Here is a 20,538-nt window from a genome sequence, read left to right on the forward strand (position 1 = left end):
TTTTCTTAAAACTATACTTATGGTGAAGCAAATCACCCCCACAAATGAGAGTTCCAATAGACTCCTCATTCAGTCTAGAGCGATATTCATCAATGACTCTATCACCAACACTGAATGTAAACTCTGATGTCACAGTTGAGATTGAAATAGCCAGTATATCAGCTGCCATCTTTGGCAAGACCTTATATTTCATGTTGTTATTCCTCCACCACTCTAAGGCGCTAAACGAGTCATTCTTATTATCAGTAATATAAATTCCTTCATCAAGGTAAGCATGTAATTCTGACTTCATTGGAGGAACCGCTTCCTTTTCACGCACCATGCTCAAAATTTGGTCAAATCCACTCATAAATGAAGAGTTACTGCTGGTGGAAGATGTTGGATTATTGTCACCATTATCGACTTCCATAGAGGATGACTCTTCCAAACTCAAAGTCACATACTCATCATATAACTTCTCCAATGACTCTCGAACCTTCTTTATATTCTCTTTAGCAACCTGCTCATGTTTATGTATCAAGGGAAACGTATATCAACAATGTGAAATTTGACCCTTGGATCTAAAACACTTGCAATAGCCATAAGCAGGTTACACTCTCCCCAATACTGGTAAAACTTTGTCTTTGTTGGAGCTGCCATTTCTCACATGAAGAAATCTTTATCTTCAGTCGCATCATCAATTACCTTTTTCACCCTCCACACTTCTTCAAGATACAAATTCACAGTAAGATAGTCACTTCCTGAAATTATGAGTTGCTGAATTAAACATTGTTAGAAGTTGCAAACTTTCTCAACTTTGATTCAATCTTCAACTGATGGAGAATATTTAATGTGGCTCTCTTTCCTTGTAAGTTGCAAAGGCAATCTTAAATTTTGAGGCTGTTGACAACATATGATATGTGGAAATCCATCTTTTTAGGCAATCAAGAATAAGCTTTGTATCTTTCAAACCCTTCTATTCAACCTTGCGTCATCGTGATTAATATACTTCACACTTTCACGAACATTAGAAATGCTTTCCTTAATCTGACTAAGTCCATCTTGCACTAACAAATTCAAGATGTGTGCACAACATCTAACATGAAACAAAGCACCATCCAAGAATAACTTACTACTCGATGATAAGTTATCCTTTAGATTTTTCAAGCAAGAATCATTATAAGAAGCATTATCAACAGATATAGAAAAAACCTTATTTTCAACCCCCAAGCTTTTAAACATTTGAAAATTGCAATAGCCACATCTATTCCACGCCTTGGAGGACGCACTTTCACAAAACTCAAAACTCTCTTTTGAAGTTTCCATACTGCATCAATGAAATGACCAGCAATGATCATATATTCAACTACTTGGTGACTTGATTTCCACATATGTGTAGTTAGGCTAATCTTATTTACACCTTCCAGCAAAGTCTTCAAATGTCCCTTCTCTGCCTCATATACTGTTAAGCAATCAACACTTGCTATTTTACGAGAAACCTTCTGAAATTCTGGTTTAGCATATGGGGGGCCCACATCCAAACCTCATCCTCAACAATACTAAAAGGTTCCTCATGAACCATAATAACAATGACAATTATTTCCCTCATCTTCTCATTAGAGTATCTAGCACCCGGGATCAAAAATGGATTGCTATGATTAGAAGGAATGGGATGACAGTTTGCTTTTTTTGTGTAGCCGTGTGCAACTTCTTTTCCATACAATTGTGTCTTTTCAAAGGGCTAGTGCAGGATCCTTTACCACCATAGTAGCAAGTTTCTCTTTACAATACTTGAAATCAGCTTTCTTTAAACCTTCAGGAAGTTCCAATTTCCTCAAAATCATTCCAAACTGCTGATGTTTTTTGCCTATTCTCCTCTTAATGACATCTTCATTGACTTGATCTTTGTCCTTTTTCACCCTGTTGTGTGTTATTTTCTACATGTGCATTCACCGTGTTGACCTCATTAGCAGTTGCAGGAATAGATGGGGAAGCCATTCTTTGACCCTAAAAAGCACAATGTAATTATGATTATAAACACAAATTCAAGCCTATCATAAAATACCATTAATATTCTGCACACATAAAGATTATTACTTTGAAATCAATTTGGAACTTGTAGAGCACAATCGAGGAATGGACAAAAATAACAGTATAACAAATCAAGCTTCACCTAAATAAGAAATGTAAAAAGAGCCCAATGTATTCATTAGATCACTCTCTTTTGTTCTAAATTTTCCCTGCACTTAATTGATATAATAAATGCTATTTTTTTTTATCATACATTTGAATCTTTTTCTATTAAATAAGTTTATATTAAGATTAAAAAGAAAAAATAAAACGATATATTTATCCTAAAACCAAAACCTACTGTAATAAAAAATTAACATGGATGCATGAAGGTTCATAAGCAAGAGCTCGTACGTACGTACATATTACACTTTGGACAATATGACTTGTTGCTGGAATTATGGAATCAGGTTGCAAAATGTATAGTTCCTAAATCTATTGGTTGGTGTACACGTTTGCACTAAAGTCCAAATGTAGGAAGAAAGAAACCTTTAGGAAAACAACAAAAGTACAGTATTATATGTATAAAAAGGAGACAAAAAGAAGACAATGCGATCCACCGATCTTCCAAAGCCATTACAATTTTATTCATTGAAAAGAAGAAAAAAGGATGTCTATATATAAAAAATTAAAACCAATACAATACATAATATTGTTATGCAGATGTAGGTGAGTGATGAGTTACATACCTGTTGCCACGTGAGAATGAAAAACAAAGATGGAAAATGTGAAGTCAGTCGATGGAAGACCAGATGAAGATGAAGTCACACAGGCAGGTTGCCAGGGTTTTTACTTTCTAATTTTGCTTTCTTGACTTAGGTTCAATGAAATGAGATTGTAGAAATAGAACTTAAGAGTCATAGACTCATGTTATAATTTAATTGAATAACAATTAGTTTTTCATTTTCAAGATTTCTTTTATTTATGATGAGATTATTATTAACTTATCAAAATATTAAATTAAATATAAAGTGTACCGAGTCAAATCAGGTCAGATAAGACTTAATAGGTTTTTTTTATAAGCTAAGTTTATCCTATTTAACTAAATAGGTTTTTTTAAAAGCTCAACCCTAACCTTTTAATTAAATGAGTTAGGTCAGACTAAACTTTAAATAGGCAAAATCATAAGTCCTTGTCGGACAATGTAACACTCCAAGTTTTGAGTATTAGGAATATTCTATAAGAAGAATTCTTATCAGGATTCTTCTGTTATATTTTTTGTAAATATTATTTATTATTATTGGTTTTGTCTCAAGCATGTATTTGTGTTGTGATAGTGTGTTCCTATACATATGTGTATTTTGTGTATATTATTATTATTGTTGTTGTTGTTGTCGTTTTTATTATATTATATTATATTATATTTGGTGTTAGAAAAGTATTACATTAACTTTTTTATAATTAAAATGCTTGAAAAGTTATCTAAGTCTAGTGTTAGTTTTATGATGACAACCCTAGATATGTACACCACATAATAAGTTATAGTTGTTTGCACTACTAGATAAATGCAATTTAGCGACCGAAATTAGCGACCAGAAAACTTCAGTCTTTGTTAGCGATCGAAATAGCCACCACACAGTTCATGGCGCAACTTGTGACCGAATTTGCATTTGAATTTGATCCTCATGGTTAACTAGCGTCGGCAATTGAATTACGACCGAAATGAAAGGTCATTGAAAACTTCGGTCGCTATTTCGGTTGTTATATATGTAAAAACTGAGCACCATGTTGATGATGAATCATCGACTCTTGGCGAAATAGCAATCGAATAAAAATTCGGTCGCTGAGGGCTTAGCGACTACGGTTTTTCCCGACGTACATGATTCATTCGCTATTTCGATGGTTAAGAGTTTTTGCGACCGAATTTAAGGATTTAGCGACCGAATTTACATGTTTTTTTTGTAGTGTTGTTTGATGTATTTTTTGCATTATCGGAAAGCTTGCTGAAAAAATTACAATTCATTCATACACCTTAGAAACCAAAATCAACTTCTATCTTAGAGAAAATTAACTCTAAAGTAGGTCATTTGATAATGAAAAACACTCTAAGCCCACATTAGACAAAATAATTTCATGAACCCCTTTCTTCCCATATATATAGAAGAGACCAACAAACCTTATATGCACCAAAGAATTAAGTGGATTTAGCATTAGGTGCAAATAACACTAAGCCCTCCAATCAATATTTTTATATTTTCCTTTGAGTTTTCAAACTCGGGGAATTTAGACGGCTTGGGATTGTATTTTAAATTATAACCAAGTTTTTGCCATAGTAAGAGTTGTCATGGAGATCGTGGTGGACGAAGCCATTGGATCAATGCATTCTTGGTAGTGGTCATGAGATCGTCTTCCTTTTCCTTGTCAAAGAATTGCTTCATTTGAGGTTAAAGGGAGTGGATTTTATCCTTTTCTTTTGTTGTATGAGTGGTAATGAGTCAGGAGTAGATTATATGATCTTAGGTTATGATTATAGCAAGTTAATTTTCTTGGATGGGTTTTGAATACCTTGAAATACTTTGTTTTGTTATAATTTGGATAAATTTGATTGTTGTATGTTTTGATGTTTTGTCATTTTGATGTTCTTGAAATTGAATTTGATAATTGATGTTGGACACATGTGCTGATTTTTTGATAAAAAATGTTAACTTAGAACACAAAAAGTTTACTTAATGATAGAATTAGACTTTGTGTTCTTCATAAGAGTTGTAGCCTTGGATGTTATCTAGCTAAGGTATTTGATTTCACTCAAAAAGATTTATATAACTCCAAATATTTCAATTTTAGTGAGTAAAGGTTAAGCTATCAAAATTTCGTGATCAGTTTGTATATTTCCTAATTTTAGGTTCCTAAACGATTGAAAGGTATTTTGAGGTCAACATAAAAGTTGTAGATAACTGTTTTATCTTTCTAACAAGATAAGAACCAACTTAATAGGATTAGTACAACTCTAGACATGATTATTATACTCTATAAAAGTCATGGTAACATAGGAGGAAAAATGAGTATGTAATATTGATATCATGATGAGTGGTAGTACGTTGCATGTTGTTTATACTTATAATTTGACAAATGAAGTAACGTGATGATATTTTTCTGTAAATGAGTGAATATGCCCATGATTGATATTGCGATTGAATACATGATGTCCACGAGTATATGTGAAGTAATATGCTATGATATGCGTATGTGTTGCAAAAAATGTTAGGAGAACCTAATCCCTGTTGGATAGGAATCTCCAAGGGAGTTCAAAAATAAACCATGTGCATATTATCTATAAACCATGCATCATGTTGTGCATATGTGTTTTGAAGTGAATGATGTTTATGAACCTAACCGGGGAGATCATGAATGAGTTGACGTATGACTCTAACCTTGGGGCGCAACGGTTTGGAATCTCCTTTAAGTTCATGTTGATCACATGTGTTGGATTATCCTTGTAAGACTGACACACCCTAATGTGTCATCGATTGTATCATCTCGGTAAGAATGATAGTGTTGGGTTGCTCATTGTGTGGCAATTCACAGCATTTTCCAAAATGATAGCACATGCATACGAGTCTACGAGTCTAATGTGAATCGCATTTCATGTGTGACTTTGTGTATGGGATGTTTGATTTGGATGATGCATGCTTGTGTTGTGAAATGAAGTTGTTTATAAATGTATCTCATATCTTTATGACTTCCTTAATGTTTTAAATTTATTCTGAGATGTATCTCACTCCCTGCCTGTTTGTCTTGTTTGTGTTTAGACTGAATGTCACTTTTACAAGTGAGTCTCTATAAGGTTATGATGATGATGTTACATGAAAGGCTTAGGTCTTCACTTTATATTACTATTAATTTTAGGGTTAAGGATGCTCTAAAACAATATAAAATTGGGACACAAGTTTTATTTATTTATTCATCTAAGGATTAAATTAATGAATAGTTTTTCACCATATTTTATTTAATATGGTTTGTATGGACTTTAGAGTGTTAAGATTTGTTTAACACGGAGTTACGTTTTTTTATTGATCTGTTTTCTTTAAGTTTACAAATATTTGACATGCAATACTCTTACCGCAAAATAAGTGTTTTTTTTTAAGTTGATACATCTTTTTAATTGAACTCTGCTACAAACGTATTTAGCAAATATCACAAGTGTATGTATCTTGGGGTAGAAGAGTGTTATAGGTGGCCCAGCATATTCCCACCCCTACACACAATGCCACACAAACATTTGAGCTCGGAGCATATGTCGTTGTTAATGGTGACGTCGTGGTGCACTTGCTTGTACCATCGATAAGTGTTCAATTTGGCGATGGCAATTTTGTGGCAGAGTGTGACACACATTGACAATGTCATGATCAAGTTATATGTGATTTCTGGTTTTTGATGGTCACATGTGAAGGCCAAGCAGACAGTGACATTGTGGAGGAATGAGTGCGACAACTCTCCGACAACAACAACAACAATGAAGGCATAGTATGGGAGGGAGAGAAGGAAGAAAGGCAGAGGGAATGGCTAGAGAAGAGGAAAAAGGTTGTGGTGGTGATGGTTGCGACGAGGGAAGGGAGCGACAAAGAGGGAAAGTAGTTAAGGTTGAGAGGGAGAAGTGGTTGTCGGGGTTTGGTAAATGGGACATGATTTAAAAAAAATGATGCATGTATCCCATTGTAGTCTTTCCTTATCTTGATCGTTGATTTAAAGATTTGATATTTAGTGTACCATATTTTTTTTCCATCGCGGGGGATTATAAAAAGACTAAAATATTTTTTTCGTCCTCATAAATAGGGAAATGTTTAGAATTTGTAATTGCAAAAAAGTTTGTCTATTTTCATCCTCGCAAAATTTAAATCTATTACTTTTTGGCTTGGAGTTAAGTTTGGGTACATCTGAACCTATGTGTATGTTGTTGTAAGAAGTGTCGGGTTTTTAACTTTTCTATATCAGTTATATGTAGGTTTTGGTACATCCTAACTTACATGTATGATATTGTAGAAAATGTCAAATTTTTTCAGTTTTCCTACATCGGTTATACATATAAACGATGTAAAAAACTTGAAAAACTTGACACTTTCTACAACAACATACATATAGGTTTAGATATATTTGAACCTAGTTTTGGGAAAAAAGTAACAAATTTAAATTTTGTGAGTACGAAAAGATAATTTTTTTTGCTATGATAAATTTTAAACATTTTCATATTTATGAGGATGAACAATATATTTTAGTTTTTTTAAACAAAAATTATCAACACACATGACTTGTAAATGTCAAATGTTTAGACAATATTTAAGGGTTTTGTGTGAATTTTAAAAATAGAAAAAAAAAAACATACATAACTTTTTTTAAATCTTAAAAAAAACATGTGTAGGTTTTAAAAAAGAAAAAATATATAATTTCTTTAAACCTTGAGAAAGACACATAATTTATTCATTTTTTAACTATGTTCAACAATGATTTATAAAATAAAAATTCAATGCCAGTGACTTCTTAAATTTCTTGATAATATAATAAATCAATGAACTCTTAGTGTTATGTTTTCAATTAACATGGTTGTGTGACAACGAAAATTAAAATAAAAAAAATACATAAATTAAAATTAAATATAAAAAAACCTGTAAAAGATTAAAATAAAACATGTATTTCATAGAAATAAAATAAATGAATAAAAAAATTATCTCAACTTTATGATTTGTGGCGGCAAAGCTCCTCTATCTGAGTATTATAGTGGAAAAAAGGTGTTTGTCAGTTTTTGTGACTTGAGTTTCGTCTTTATTATCTTCGCAAAGACAAACACAACACAACGTCACTGACTTCTCTATCCACTTCTCGCAACTGCCCCTCACGTCACCACACACCATTCGAGCACCTCCACCAAACCCAAGTAATTTCAAAATTCTTTCGGGGTCAATATCGACAATGCACTAATTCTCATGACCCTACAACACGCTAGACCCATTCTCTATTTTTCTCTCTCATAAATCGTAATCAGAAACACCCATAATTTACCGTTTTTTGGACGTAAAATGAACGTACGAGAGAAAGAAAGAGAACCTTCCATAGAATACTTTTTCATTTTAATACCTGATGCTGTAATTAGTCCTCGAATTTATACAACTTTCTTTCTATTTGTTTTTTTTTACTTTAATAATTAAAATTTCATTCACATTAATTTTTTATTATATTTTTCATCAATATTAAGGATTAAAATAAATGTGCTTATACAATATTAGGAATTAAAGTGCAAATTTACTCACACATGAGTGATGATGATTAAGAAAACTTTCTCCCTAATGTATTGGGTACATAATTAATTTGAATGAAAGTAATTATGTTTTGGGTACATAATTATTTTGAATGAAACTAATTATGTAATTTAAGTTTGAAACAATGTAATTTATACTAAGTTAGTAATAAATTTTCGTATAATGTTTTTCAATATAAATTTCCTAAAATTACTTCAATTTATAATCAAATTTAGTTTCATAATTAACTCTTCGACATAAAATTAAACATACCATTATTTAGCTAAAATTAAAAAATTATTTTAACGTGATTCTCAATTATTTTAACGTGAATCCAAAATAAATATTTTAACCAAGTTGTATGTGGCTTTTACTTAAATTGCCAATTAATGTTTTTCTGGTTGAGTTTTATACTTATAAAATAAAGAAAATGATACTCTTTTTGTCCAATTATAATTAGGATAAATTGTCATTTTCTTTTTTAAATGTATGGAGTGATGATAAATTCATTTTCGAAATATAAAAATTCAAATTTTAGTCTCTGGAAATAAAAAAAGTATGATAAATCTATCCATGTGTCAATTTTTGTCGTCTACGTGACACAAATGAATGAAAATGTCACAAAAATAATTAGCAACATGATTGCGGAATAAATTAGACCAAAGCATCGATAGGTTTTCATTTGCCTAAAATATCAATAAGTTTTCATTGGATTAATTTGTCAGATCCATATATCGTTTCATTTAAGGATAAAATATAATTTAATCTTCATCTTCTCTCGCGTTTTTTTACTATTATAAGTGTAACATTACAATAAACACCTAAAAAATATAGGAAAACAAACACAAATTAGAACAAATATAATAATAAACATAATATTGATTAATAAACATAGTATTACAATTACAAATTTAAGAGTAACTAACATATTATGTTTATTAATCAATATTGTTTGTTCTAATTTATGCTTTATTTCCTTTTTTAAATGTTTATTGTAATATTATACTTGCAACAATAAAAAAAGGAGGGGAGAGGAGATGACGATTAAATTATATTTTATCTTGAAATGAAACAAAATTTGAAATATAACAAATTAGTTCCATCAAAACTGAGTGACATTTTGGTCTAATGAAAACTTATTAACATTTTGATCTAACATATTCATTAGCTATGTTGACATGTGACATTTTTATCCCTTTGTGTTATGTAAACTCTTTCATTAAGGACAACAAATGATCGACATTTTTTTACTTTCAGGAACTAAAATTAAAATTTTTAACATGAGCACGAATTTGTCAGTCCTCTAAATATTCAGTGAAAAAAATGACTATTTACTCTTATAATTATTATGGAAGAAATTTTTTTTGTTTCAATATAATTTTAATTTTAATTTTGTGATGTAATATTAGTTATTTTTTCATTTATATATTTTATAAATTAATCAAGAATTACAAAATTTAAAAATGAATTAATGATGATAAAAAATTAATTTATAAAATTATTTATTTATTATTTTTTCTTCGTCCGTCTAAAATAACGTACCATGCGATAATTATTATGTTGAGACGTGAAGTAAGTTCCATTATACAATTAAAAAATGAAGTATACTAGTATAATGTTGTTGATACGCGAATGAGAAGAGAAAATGGGGAACATGTATTTTTAATTTTTCTTTCCACCCGTATCAGAGGGGTGGACTTTTTGCTGAAATCGAGAGTTGAGATCCACGAAACCCAAAAATCAAACCAACTAACCAACCAGAATCATCGTATAACAACAAAAAGGTTTGATACTTTTTCATTAGAGTTTCAGTTTAGTTTCCAGACAAGAAAGGCACAGAGAAAAGAGAGAGAAACGAAAAACAAAAAGAAGAAAAAGTTGAAGTCTTTGGTTCATTCGAAGTGGATGGTTGGCGGTAGAAATGGAGAGGGAGCAGGAGAGCAAGCACCGCCACCCTCGACGGCGGCGCGTCACGGAACCACTCTCCGGCCACGCGTCTCCACGGAGAGCGTTTTCAGCTGCAGGTATGGTGGCCTCGGTCCCATGACTCTGCTTTCGAGCTTCTTCGGCGACGGCGATGAGTGCAAGTCGTTCTCGGAGCTCCTCGGCGGCGCCATGGTGGACCCCACCGCACCCTCGCCCATGCCCACCACCCCGTTCACCCTTCCACATGGGTTCATCGATTCACCTTCTCCTCAAGTAACTCAATAATAATCTCATTTTGCTATATTTGTACCAACAACTCATTAATACTCACTACACTAATTGCAATACTCCCTCTCGAAGTTATGTATAAGCATAAAAATGAACTTGTAAGTTGAATTTAAATATAAATAAATTTAATTAATATTGGTTTTTTAATATTATTATTTTTAAAATATTTTTTATTCAATTTTAATTTTATTTTTAATAATTTTTTTATTCATGATGACAAATTTTAATAAAAAAATATTTTAAAAATATTTTTATTTCTTAATTGAGATTAAAAAAATTAAATAATATCAAATTAATTTTCTTAATCAGTATGAAATTAGTTATATTTGTTTGTATATAAGTCCATGTTCTAAAGTTGGCAATTATTTCTCATTATTCTTAGGATATTGATTAAAGAATTAAAAAGAAAAAAATATTTATTGTGAAAATTATATAATAACATAAATAAAATCATCTGCAATATAATTCTATACATTTCAATTAAAATATTTATCTTTTTAGTTTTTTAATCAATGTTTCTAAAGACATTGATTAATATTTTTCTAAAAGTTTTGGTAATTATGTACTCTAGATGTTCTAGGTTTTTTGTATAATTAATTTAATGAAATTAATTTTAAATCAAGAAAAGTGATTAGAATGTGTGTTTATATAGGTTTTGCGTTAGAATTCTAGACTTCTAGTTAGAGAATAGGTTTTCATAAATATGACTTTCATTATAAAAGTTTTGTCTATCTACGACTCTTGAGTTCTTTAAACTTCATTCATTAGGGGCATGGGATTCCTTTTGGGGAAATCTTTATTATGGTGGAGATTTACCACTATAGGAATATACGGTTGAACTTCCGTGTATTTGCTATTGACAAGGTATTCATGAGGTGTTGTTTTTTTTTAAATAATTTTTTCCTTGAAAAGAAAAAAAAAATTCATAAATTAAAATTAACTCATGCATAAGTAAAAAATAAGTTTTTGAAGAAGTTAATACAAAAAAGTTTCTATAAATCAACTTTTATACAAGTTAGTTTTAACCTATGAAGAAGTTAATTTCAATTTTAATTTTTATTTTTATTTTTTCTTAGAAATATTTATGGAGAAATTTATTTAGACATGTTTTTATTTGGTGTGACACCTATCTAGAAACAAGAGAAATTACTACATGATTTAAGATTATTATCTATCTATGATCTCAATTAATTTTCATGTCATTTTTTAATTTATAAAAAATTTAATAAAACTTGATTTCGTCATACATGAATACCAACAAGCATTATGATCTGAATTATGTAATAATTTCTCTAAAAGCATAACTGAATTACTTCTTCCAACCTAATCTTTTGGCTGAAATATGGTCTATGAGTAACTAATATGAAAGGATACGATGATAGATGTACATACACTTGTTGTAAATGAAATTAAGGATGAGTGAAAAACATAATATGAAAGGATAAGTGATGCAGCAAAATACAGCCAAGGTTTTTTGGCAAGATAACATTATTATAACTAAAGTATTTTCTTTCCTTATTCTCTTGACAATTTGACTTATAAAGCATGTAATGTAGGGTCAATTTGGAATGACACACCAGCAGATGCTAGCACAGATCACATCTCAGGCTGTGCCAGCCCACTTCAATGTGCAAATTCACTCTGAACATCCATTCTCTATATCAGCAGTGTCTGCTACCTCTTTGACACAGTTTCCTACAGGATCCAGTACTAGGGTGAAAGAATCCCTTCATTATTCTCACTCTGAACAAAAATTGCAGTCTTCTTCTGTGAATGCTGATAAGCCTAATGATGATGGCTACAATTGGAGGAAGTATGGGCAAAAACATGTGAAAGGTAGAGACTTCTCAAGAAGTTATTACAAATGCACACATCCAAATTGTCCTGTCAAGAAAAAACTTGAGCGTTCTCTTGAAGGTCATGTGACTGCAATTATCTATAAAGGAGAGCACAATCATCAACGTCCTCATCCCAATAAGATCACGAAAGAAACACAGACTTCGAATATAAATTCAGTGTCTAAGATGGATCTAGAATCTAGTCAGGCAACAGGTGAACATGGGTCAGGAACAAGTGATAGTGAGGAAGTAGGTGATCATGAAAGTGAAGATGAGAAAAATGATGAACCTGATGCCAAGAGAAGGTAAGGGTTAATTAGTTCGTGTAAACCTGTTCATACTGGGGTGATTATTTGCTTTTATGTGATGTTGGAAAGTTTTATGATTCTGCAGAAACACAGAAGTCAGGCTCCAGGATCCAGCCTCTTTACATAGAACTGTAGCAGAGACTAGAATCATTGTGCAAACAACAAGTGAAGTGGATCTCTTAGATGATGGATATCGATGGCGCAAATATGGGCAGAAAGTTGTCAAAGGCAACCCATATCCAAGGTGATATTGGTTTTCTCCCTACACTTTGATTGCTTATATTTAAGTAATAATTATGGATGAGCAATATCATTGCTAAAAGTAACAAGTATGAGAGAAGAAGACACGATTGAGTACGAATAAACAAGTTGAACAACATACAAGTGAGATGACCTCATACTTTAATGTTTTAAGGCATTAAGTTAGATATGATGAAAGTTCATTTAAATTGTTAGATTGTGAATCGTTAATGAAGGTATCTCCCACCTTTTTAATCAGCTTGTATTTCCTAACATTGTCCATAACAGCTTTCAAGAAATTTGATTCCCATAATGCTTAATTATTCACCATACTCAGATTATGATACTCCATATATTATGGTGTACATTTCCACGAATTTTCCCACTATTCTGCTTTTTTATTGTTTGACTTGTCTAGGAAAAGAAGGTGATGCATGTTTTTATGATATGTAGGAGCTATTACAAATGTGCAACCCAAGGTTGCAATGTTCGGAAGCATGTTGAGAGGGCTTCAATGGATCCTAAAGCTGTCCTAACAACATACGAAGGAAAACACAATCATGATGTGCCGGTAGCTAAGACTAATAGCCACACACTTGCCAACAATAGTGCATCACAGCTAAAAGCACAAAATATTGCCATACCCGACGACAAGCATAGTTTCAGCAGTAGGGGTGTTCGGGGGAATGAACAGCGACCTTTGGGAAGTCTAAGATTGAAGGAAGAGCAGATAACATAGTTTTCTTAGTTCATAGTCTAATCTATCTTTTTCTCATAATTCGACATATATACAATAGGCAAGATTGTAAAATTGGTCCCCCACTTTATCTCCAATTACGGATTTGGTCCCCCTATAATTTAATTCACAAATTTGGTCTCTCAATTTTATAAATTTCTGCAAAATTGGTCCTGGAAGTCCGATTTGGACATTGACCGTTAATCTCAGACGTTGACTGTCACATGTCAATGCCACGTGTCAACGTCTAAGTGGTTTCCGGTAAAGGTTTCATTTTTTGTAGGTAAAATTACATTTTTGGTCCCTCAGTTTTACTCCAATTTTAATTTTGGTCCTCTTTAATTTAATTCACACATTTGGTCCCCCCAATTTTATAAATCCCTTTATAAATTGTTCCTACAAAATTGGTCTTTTGAATGGTTTAGCCACTGGTACTAGAGACATGATAGACCTTGATAAATTTTGCACTCCTTTTTTATCGCAAGTTTTTCACTCACTTGGAACCCAGAGAAAAATCACTCTTTATCTCTCTCCCAATTTCGGGGTTATTCAACTTGAGAAAGTGGCGTATGAATCCCAGCCTAGGTCCGAAATTTTCAAATCTCTTGCTTTAACAGGTTTTGTAATAACCCCCCCCCCCCTTTTTTTTTTCGTTTTTTGCTCCCCCATGTGGTATTATGTGTATACGACTTAAGTGGTCTATGTATGACAATGATATTTTTGTTTGAAATTTGAAATACGACTTCTCCAGTAATGAAATTTGGTTGAATTTATAAAGGAATTTACAAAACTGAGGGACCAAATGTGTGAATTAAATTATAAGGGGATCAAAATCGAAATTGTAGCAAAACTGGGGGACCAAAAGTACAATTTTACCTACAAAAAATGAAGCATTTACAGAGAACCACTCAGACGTTGACACGTGGCAGTCAACGTCTGAGGTTAACAGTCAACGTTTAAATCGGGCTTCTAGGACCAATTGTACAGGGATTTATAAGACTGGGAAACCAAATTTGTGAATTAAATTATAGGAAGACCAAATCCAAAATTAGAGATAAACTAGGGGACCAAAAGTGAAATTTTGCCTATACAATATTATGTTCAACTCACCGCATTACTATACAACACAACAAACTTGTTCTATACAACTCAGAAATTTGATGTCAAAGTAACAAAATGAAATGAAGCACAAAACGAATTGAATATTTCTAGTTTTCAACACGAGCAGCCATTGTTGTGTAGCCTATGCAGCCACCTTCGCACGTTGATAATGAGACCAAGGGTCAAGAGGAAAAGACACAAGATAACAGATGCTCTTACTTTACTGTGATGGAGTAGGTTTAGTGTACTTTTTTGCCTATCGAAAAATTAGAATGAAATTTTTTATTGAGCCAATTGATGTAGAGAGTGTTGTCCAAAAACTAGTTCGGTAAAAAAATCGAATCTAATTGGTTTTAAATTGTTTTAATTGGTTTGATTTTATATCTAAATAGTCAGACTAATTTAGAAACTGATTTAAAATCGAACGAATTTTAAAAAATTGGTTCTAAAATGAATTAGTTTTTAACCAATTTTAAATTAAGTCTAAAAGCTAGTTGAACCAGATTCGAACTGGTTTTCGAACTAGTTTTTGAATTATTTTTTCCAAATAAAAAATATTTAAATAAAAATCAATTCAATTAACTGAATTGATTTTGTAGAAACAATTCGGTTAATCGAATTGGTTTTATAAAATAGTGTATTCATTTTTTCTTGAACATTTGGACAAAAATCAATTCGATTTAGGTACGGTTACAATTTGATTTAATCCGAACCAATTTTTTTGAACACTCCTCTGTAGCTGTATGGAATGCTGTTGAAATGGACCTTACATTCCTAAGCATGATGTTAAAGGAGAGTTAAAAGAGAAAAACTGGACTAAACAGAGGATGAGAAAAGAAAGGCTCAATATGGTTATAAGGCTAAAAACATAATAACATTCACATTGACACATGACGAGTTCTTTAAAGCTTCTCGATACAAATCTGAAAAAAGAAACGTGGGACACTATAAGTCACACACGAGGGAACTACTGATGCATAAAGGACTAGGAAGCACACACCAGTCTAAGAGTATGGAATGTTTTGCATCGCATGAAAAATGCTGTAACTATCTTTGATGTTTATTTCTTAAAAAAAAATATCTTTGATGTTTAAAAACGGTTCACTCACATTGTTAATAACTTATTGGCTTAGGTAAACAATTTGACAAGGAGGATCTTAATGTCAAGGTGCTAAAATTCCTAAATAGAACATGACAACCTAAGGTGACAACGATTGCGGAATCAAAGGATTTAACCACTATGAATTTAACCACTCTTTTCGAAAAGTTAAGGGAGCACGCATTGGAGTTCAATAGGATTACCCAGGATGAGGAATCTGACAAAAAGAAAAGAGGCATTGCATTATAGGCCTCCTCTACAAATGGAAATAGTGAGGTAAGTGATAAGATTCAGAGGACATTGAAAGCAAAAACTTCAACCTTTTGATGAAAAATTCAACAAGCTCCTAAAAAAAGCCCAGTATCTTATAAAAGAAGTCTAAAGGTGTATTTGGTTTGCAAAAACATTTTCTATTTTCATTTCTTGTTTATATTTTTTGAAAATAGTTTTCAATTTCAACTTTTTAACAAACTTTAGTTTTAATTCTGTTTTCATTTTCAATTTCTTGTTTAGTTCACCACAAACTTCTGCTCATGTTTGCCCACCACTTCTTTGTCGTTGATTCCCACTTCTATTGCATTTTGTGCCACCACCACGTAGCATCACACTAGTTCCTATAGATAGTAAATTTTTTTTTGAAAATGGATGAGATTCTTATTTATAGTGTGGTGTGATGACTCATTCCTCTAACAACAACAAGATGCATTGCATGCCCAATAGCTTCCGTTTTCATATTTAACGGATCCTAGGTGGTATTGTCCTTGCTGAAGTGTTGTTGGATGAGTCCTCTTGCCTCGTACTTCCTTTAGAAACATTGTCGCTATTAAGTACCTAGGATTGGCATGACAAATAAATTCACTTATCCACCATCCATTAAAAAAAATGATGGATTTGATTTACCCATTTAATTTTATGGATGATTAATGATTCATCCACTAATTTTTAAAATCTAATGAATCCTTGTATTAATACGTAATCGATCAAAAAATTAATCTAACTTAATAATTAAAGAATTTGATGGTATTTTTTTTTACCAACATCAGTAAGGATTGGACTTTTATGACTAACATAGGTTGATGATGTACTTTAGTAGACATCGTTTAAGATTGTATTTTGACTGACATCGTTTAAGATTTTTTTGACCAATATCAATCCATGTTTATAGTATTTATTGTTATTTTAATTTATATTAATAAAGATTTTACATTTATTGGAATTATTCCTCGCATACAGTATAATAGACTATAAATTATTAATAATTCTATCCAGTATAAAAATTATTATTAATAAATATTTTTAACATATGTGTTTAGGGAGAATTACTTGAAAAAGATATTTCAGGTTATATTGATTTCAAAGTTTAGTATATACTCATGAGAGGATGTTAAAATTATTGACAATCAACATTTTAAATTTATTTTATTAGCAACCTTGATGAGAAAAAGACATTTGTTATTTTAGGAGGAAAAAAACTTGTGATGAATATATATTTGTTTATATGATTAAAGAGGGATGTATTGAAAATAATTAAAATAGTAATTTTAAAATATTATATTTGTATTTTTTGGGCAAGGTTATGGTAGATCAACCTGCAAACCAACCACTTATAACTCATTATTTAAAAAAAATAAAAAATTAAACTGCTTGTAAAATGGGTTAACGGACTTTTTATCCTTAAACAGGCTAATAGGCCTATCACGTTGAAATAATCTATACATAGTAGATATATATAATTTAGGACGGAAATAACCAACCAATATTCAAGCTCTTGTTAAAGGTGAAGATAAAAAATTATAAAAGATTTAAATTTTGTGCAAATGCGAGATAAAAAATTTCTTTAGCTTTCTACATTTAACCCGTTAGAGTTTTTTTAAATAAAGCAATTTTTTTTAAATATATGATAGGTTAGTCATTTTCCACATAATTATATTTCTTGAAATGTAAAACATTTGGATCCTCTTTTTTAATACCACTCATTAGAAAAATTATACCCCTAATTCAAATGTGAAACAAAACTAAGTAATATATATTGTAATAACTTTGATCCAAAAATGAGTTATGATTAAAGCGCAGATAGTTTGTCAGGGGATAAATACACCTTTTATTTGTGTATACAAGAATATTGTTGCATCATTTAATTGTTGTGTTTGAATATTGTTACAGAGAGTCAAGTGGAAGCATCAAATTGTCATAGAAAGACCAAAAATTATAATAACACAACAAACAACGCTAAGGAGAAACAAACTTATATTCAAGGATGTATATGCATTAGTTAAATATATCAGCTCGCAACTCTCTTTTTAAGGAACAAAACATGTCAAAATTAATGTGACAGATACATGGTGAGATGAAGGGATGGTTTTTGTGACAATATATGATGCCCAATTCTAATTGATAAGTGCAAATCATGAAGATTTTCATTATCTTTAGCGTCACCTTTACATGTGGTTTTCTTGGAAATGTTATTTCAAATGCAGATCCTCTCCCCTATGAAGCTATTTTCAATTTTGGTAACTCTATAAGTAACACTAGAAATGCTGTTACTTATCACCCATCTAGGGATGCCAACACCCCTTATGGCTCAACATACTTCAAACATCCATCTAAATGTACGTCAAATGGACAATTGATTATAAATTTTATAGGTATATGCCCCTATTTTCATGGTTAGCTTAAATAAATTTCCTTGAAAGGAAGGGAACACAAACAATATATTGGTGATTAAAGAAAAAACTAACATATATGTATTATGGTTGTTTTAGTTGTAGCTGAGGCATATGGGTTGTCAATGTTGCCAGCTTATTTAGATCTCACCAAAGCCCAAGACATTGGGTATGGAGTAAATTTTGTAGTTACCGGTGCAATTGCACTTGAAATGGACTATTTCACACAAAAAAGACTCGCTCTACCATCAACAACTAATTCATTGAGTGTTCAACTTGATTGGTTTAAGAAACTCAAACCTTCCCTATGCAAAAATAAAGTTTTTGCCAAAACTCCTTTAGTAATGTTTCCTGTTCATACATGAAATTTTCTCAATATACATTCTTAACTCCCTTATATGACAGAGTGCGAAAACTACTTCAAAAACTCATTGTTTCTACTGGGAGAGATCGGTGGAAATGATATTAACTCACTTATCTTATTAAAGAGAAACATTGTAGAACTTTGTCAAATGGTTCTCCTAATTATTGAATAGTGGTAATTGGATGTAATTCTGTTGTACTGATAATAGTGAATAGTGGTAACAAAGATGACTATGATGAATTTGGGTACTTAGCAACTTACAATGTTTTCATGAGTACTACAATGATCAACTTAAACAAGCCATAGAGAAACTAAGAAAAGAAAACAGTCTTGTCGAGATAATATATTTTGATTATTACGATGATGTCAAACGTTTGTTTCAATCACCACAACAATATGTTACATTGTGTTTTTATTTACTTATTGGAAGATCAATTTTACTATCATTTTTTCTTATCTTATGCTTCATTTATGTATATTAATGATGCAGACTTTTCTTTTGGTAAAAACGAGACTCCCAAAATATGTTGTGGAAAATGTGAACCTTACAATGTTGATGTACATATATTTTGGGGAAGTCTCACTCCAACGGTTTGCTATGAACCTTCAAAACATATAAACTAGGTTGGAGTTCACTTTACTGAAGCAGCTTGTATTACAATATATGTATCAATATTGTTTTAATCAGTTAGTTTTGACAATTGTATTGATGTAAGCTCCATTGGAGCTTGTAGGCCTAGGATCTTCTTCATCGATGGATTCCTTTGCTTCTTGGAAGATGAATGACAGCGGAATGAAGAAAGGAAGAGAGAGAGGAGATGTCACTTCAAGGAGAAGATGAGTCTAGAAGAAGTTCACCACCATAGGAGACCATGGATAAGATCTTGGAGGAAGAAGGAGATGAATGAAGGGAGAGGAAGAGAAGAGCACAAAATTTTGTGCATTAAATGAGTTTTGAAATCTAAAGTTTAATATTCAAATGATCAAAGTTAAAAAAATGCACACACATGACCTCTATTTATAGCCTAAGTGTCACACAAAATTGAAGGGAAATTTGAAGTTTTATTCAAATTTCACTTGAATTGGAAATTGAATTTGTGGAGCCAAATTTTGGAGCCAAAATTTCACTAATTATGATTAGTGAATTTTAGCTATGGTTCAACCCACTAATCCAAGATCAAGTCCAAGATTCTCCACTAAGTGTGCTTAGGTGTCATGAGGCATGTAAAGCATGAAGGACATGCACAAAGTGTGACTATATGATGTGACAATGGGGTGTAACAAGTAAATGCTCACCTCCCCCTCTACAATTTAATTGGATTGGGCTTCTTCCAATTCAATTAAATTTATTTCCAACCACACACATCAAATATTCACTTAATGCATGTGAAATTACAAAACTATCCCTAATACAAAAAACTAGTCTAGGTGCCCTAAAATACAAGGGCTGAAAATTCCTACATTTCTAGGGTACCTTACCTATATTATGGAGCCCTAAATACAAGGCTCAAAACTAATGAAACCTTAATCTAATATGTACAAAGATAAGCGGGCTCATACTTAGCCCATGGGCCCGAAATCTACCCTAAGACTCATGTGAACCCTAGGGCCTTCTCTTGCATCTCCGACCCAATCTTTTTAGAGTCTTCTATCCAATGCCCTTGCGGGGTAGGATTGCATCATTCGCTCCCCCTTG

At 31.7% G+C, this 20,538-nt stretch overlaps 1 protein-coding gene and 1 pseudogene across 1 annotated transcript; both read left to right on the plus strand.

Moving 5' to 3' along the window:
• The first annotated feature begins 9,890 nt into the window (after positions 1-9,890).
• On the plus strand, positions 9,891-13,771 carry LOC114419849 (probable WRKY transcription factor 3). The gene is made up of 4 exons (XM_028385652.1): positions 9,891-10,478; positions 12,050-12,636; positions 12,725-12,883; positions 13,333-13,771. Exons 1-4 carry the CDS (start codon positions 9,912-9,914, stop codon positions 13,616-13,618), a joined length of 1,599 nt encoding a protein of 532 aa, XP_028241453.1. The 5' UTR covers positions 9,891-9,911; the 3' UTR covers positions 13,619-13,771.
• Positions 13,772-18,222: 4,451 nt separating this feature from the next.
• On the plus strand, positions 18,223-19,526 carry LOC114420717 (annotated as a pseudogene).
• The last annotated feature ends 1,012 nt before the right edge of the window (positions 19,527-20,538 follow it).

Source organism: Glycine soja, chromosome 7 (assembly GCF_004193775.1).
Source record: "Glycine soja cultivar W05 chromosome 7, ASM419377v2, whole genome shotgun sequence".
In the NCBI taxonomy this organism is placed as follows: Eukaryota; Viridiplantae; Streptophyta; class Magnoliopsida; order Fabales; family Fabaceae; genus Glycine; species Glycine soja.

Excerpts from the sequence above, each read along its gene's own strand:
- LOC114419849 (XM_028385652.1), top strand. The coding sequence starts at position 9,912 with ATGAGAAGAGAAAATGGGGAACATGTATTTTTAATTTTTCTTTCCACC. Across the intron at positions 12,637-12,724 it reads GAACCTGATGCCAAGAGAAG|AAACACAGAAGTCAGGCTCC; the intron begins GTAAGGGTTAAT and ends ATGATTCTGCAG. Across the intron at positions 12,884-13,332 it reads AAAGGCAACCCATATCCAAG|GAGCTATTACAAATGTGCAA; the intron begins GTGATATTGGTT and ends TATGATATGTAG.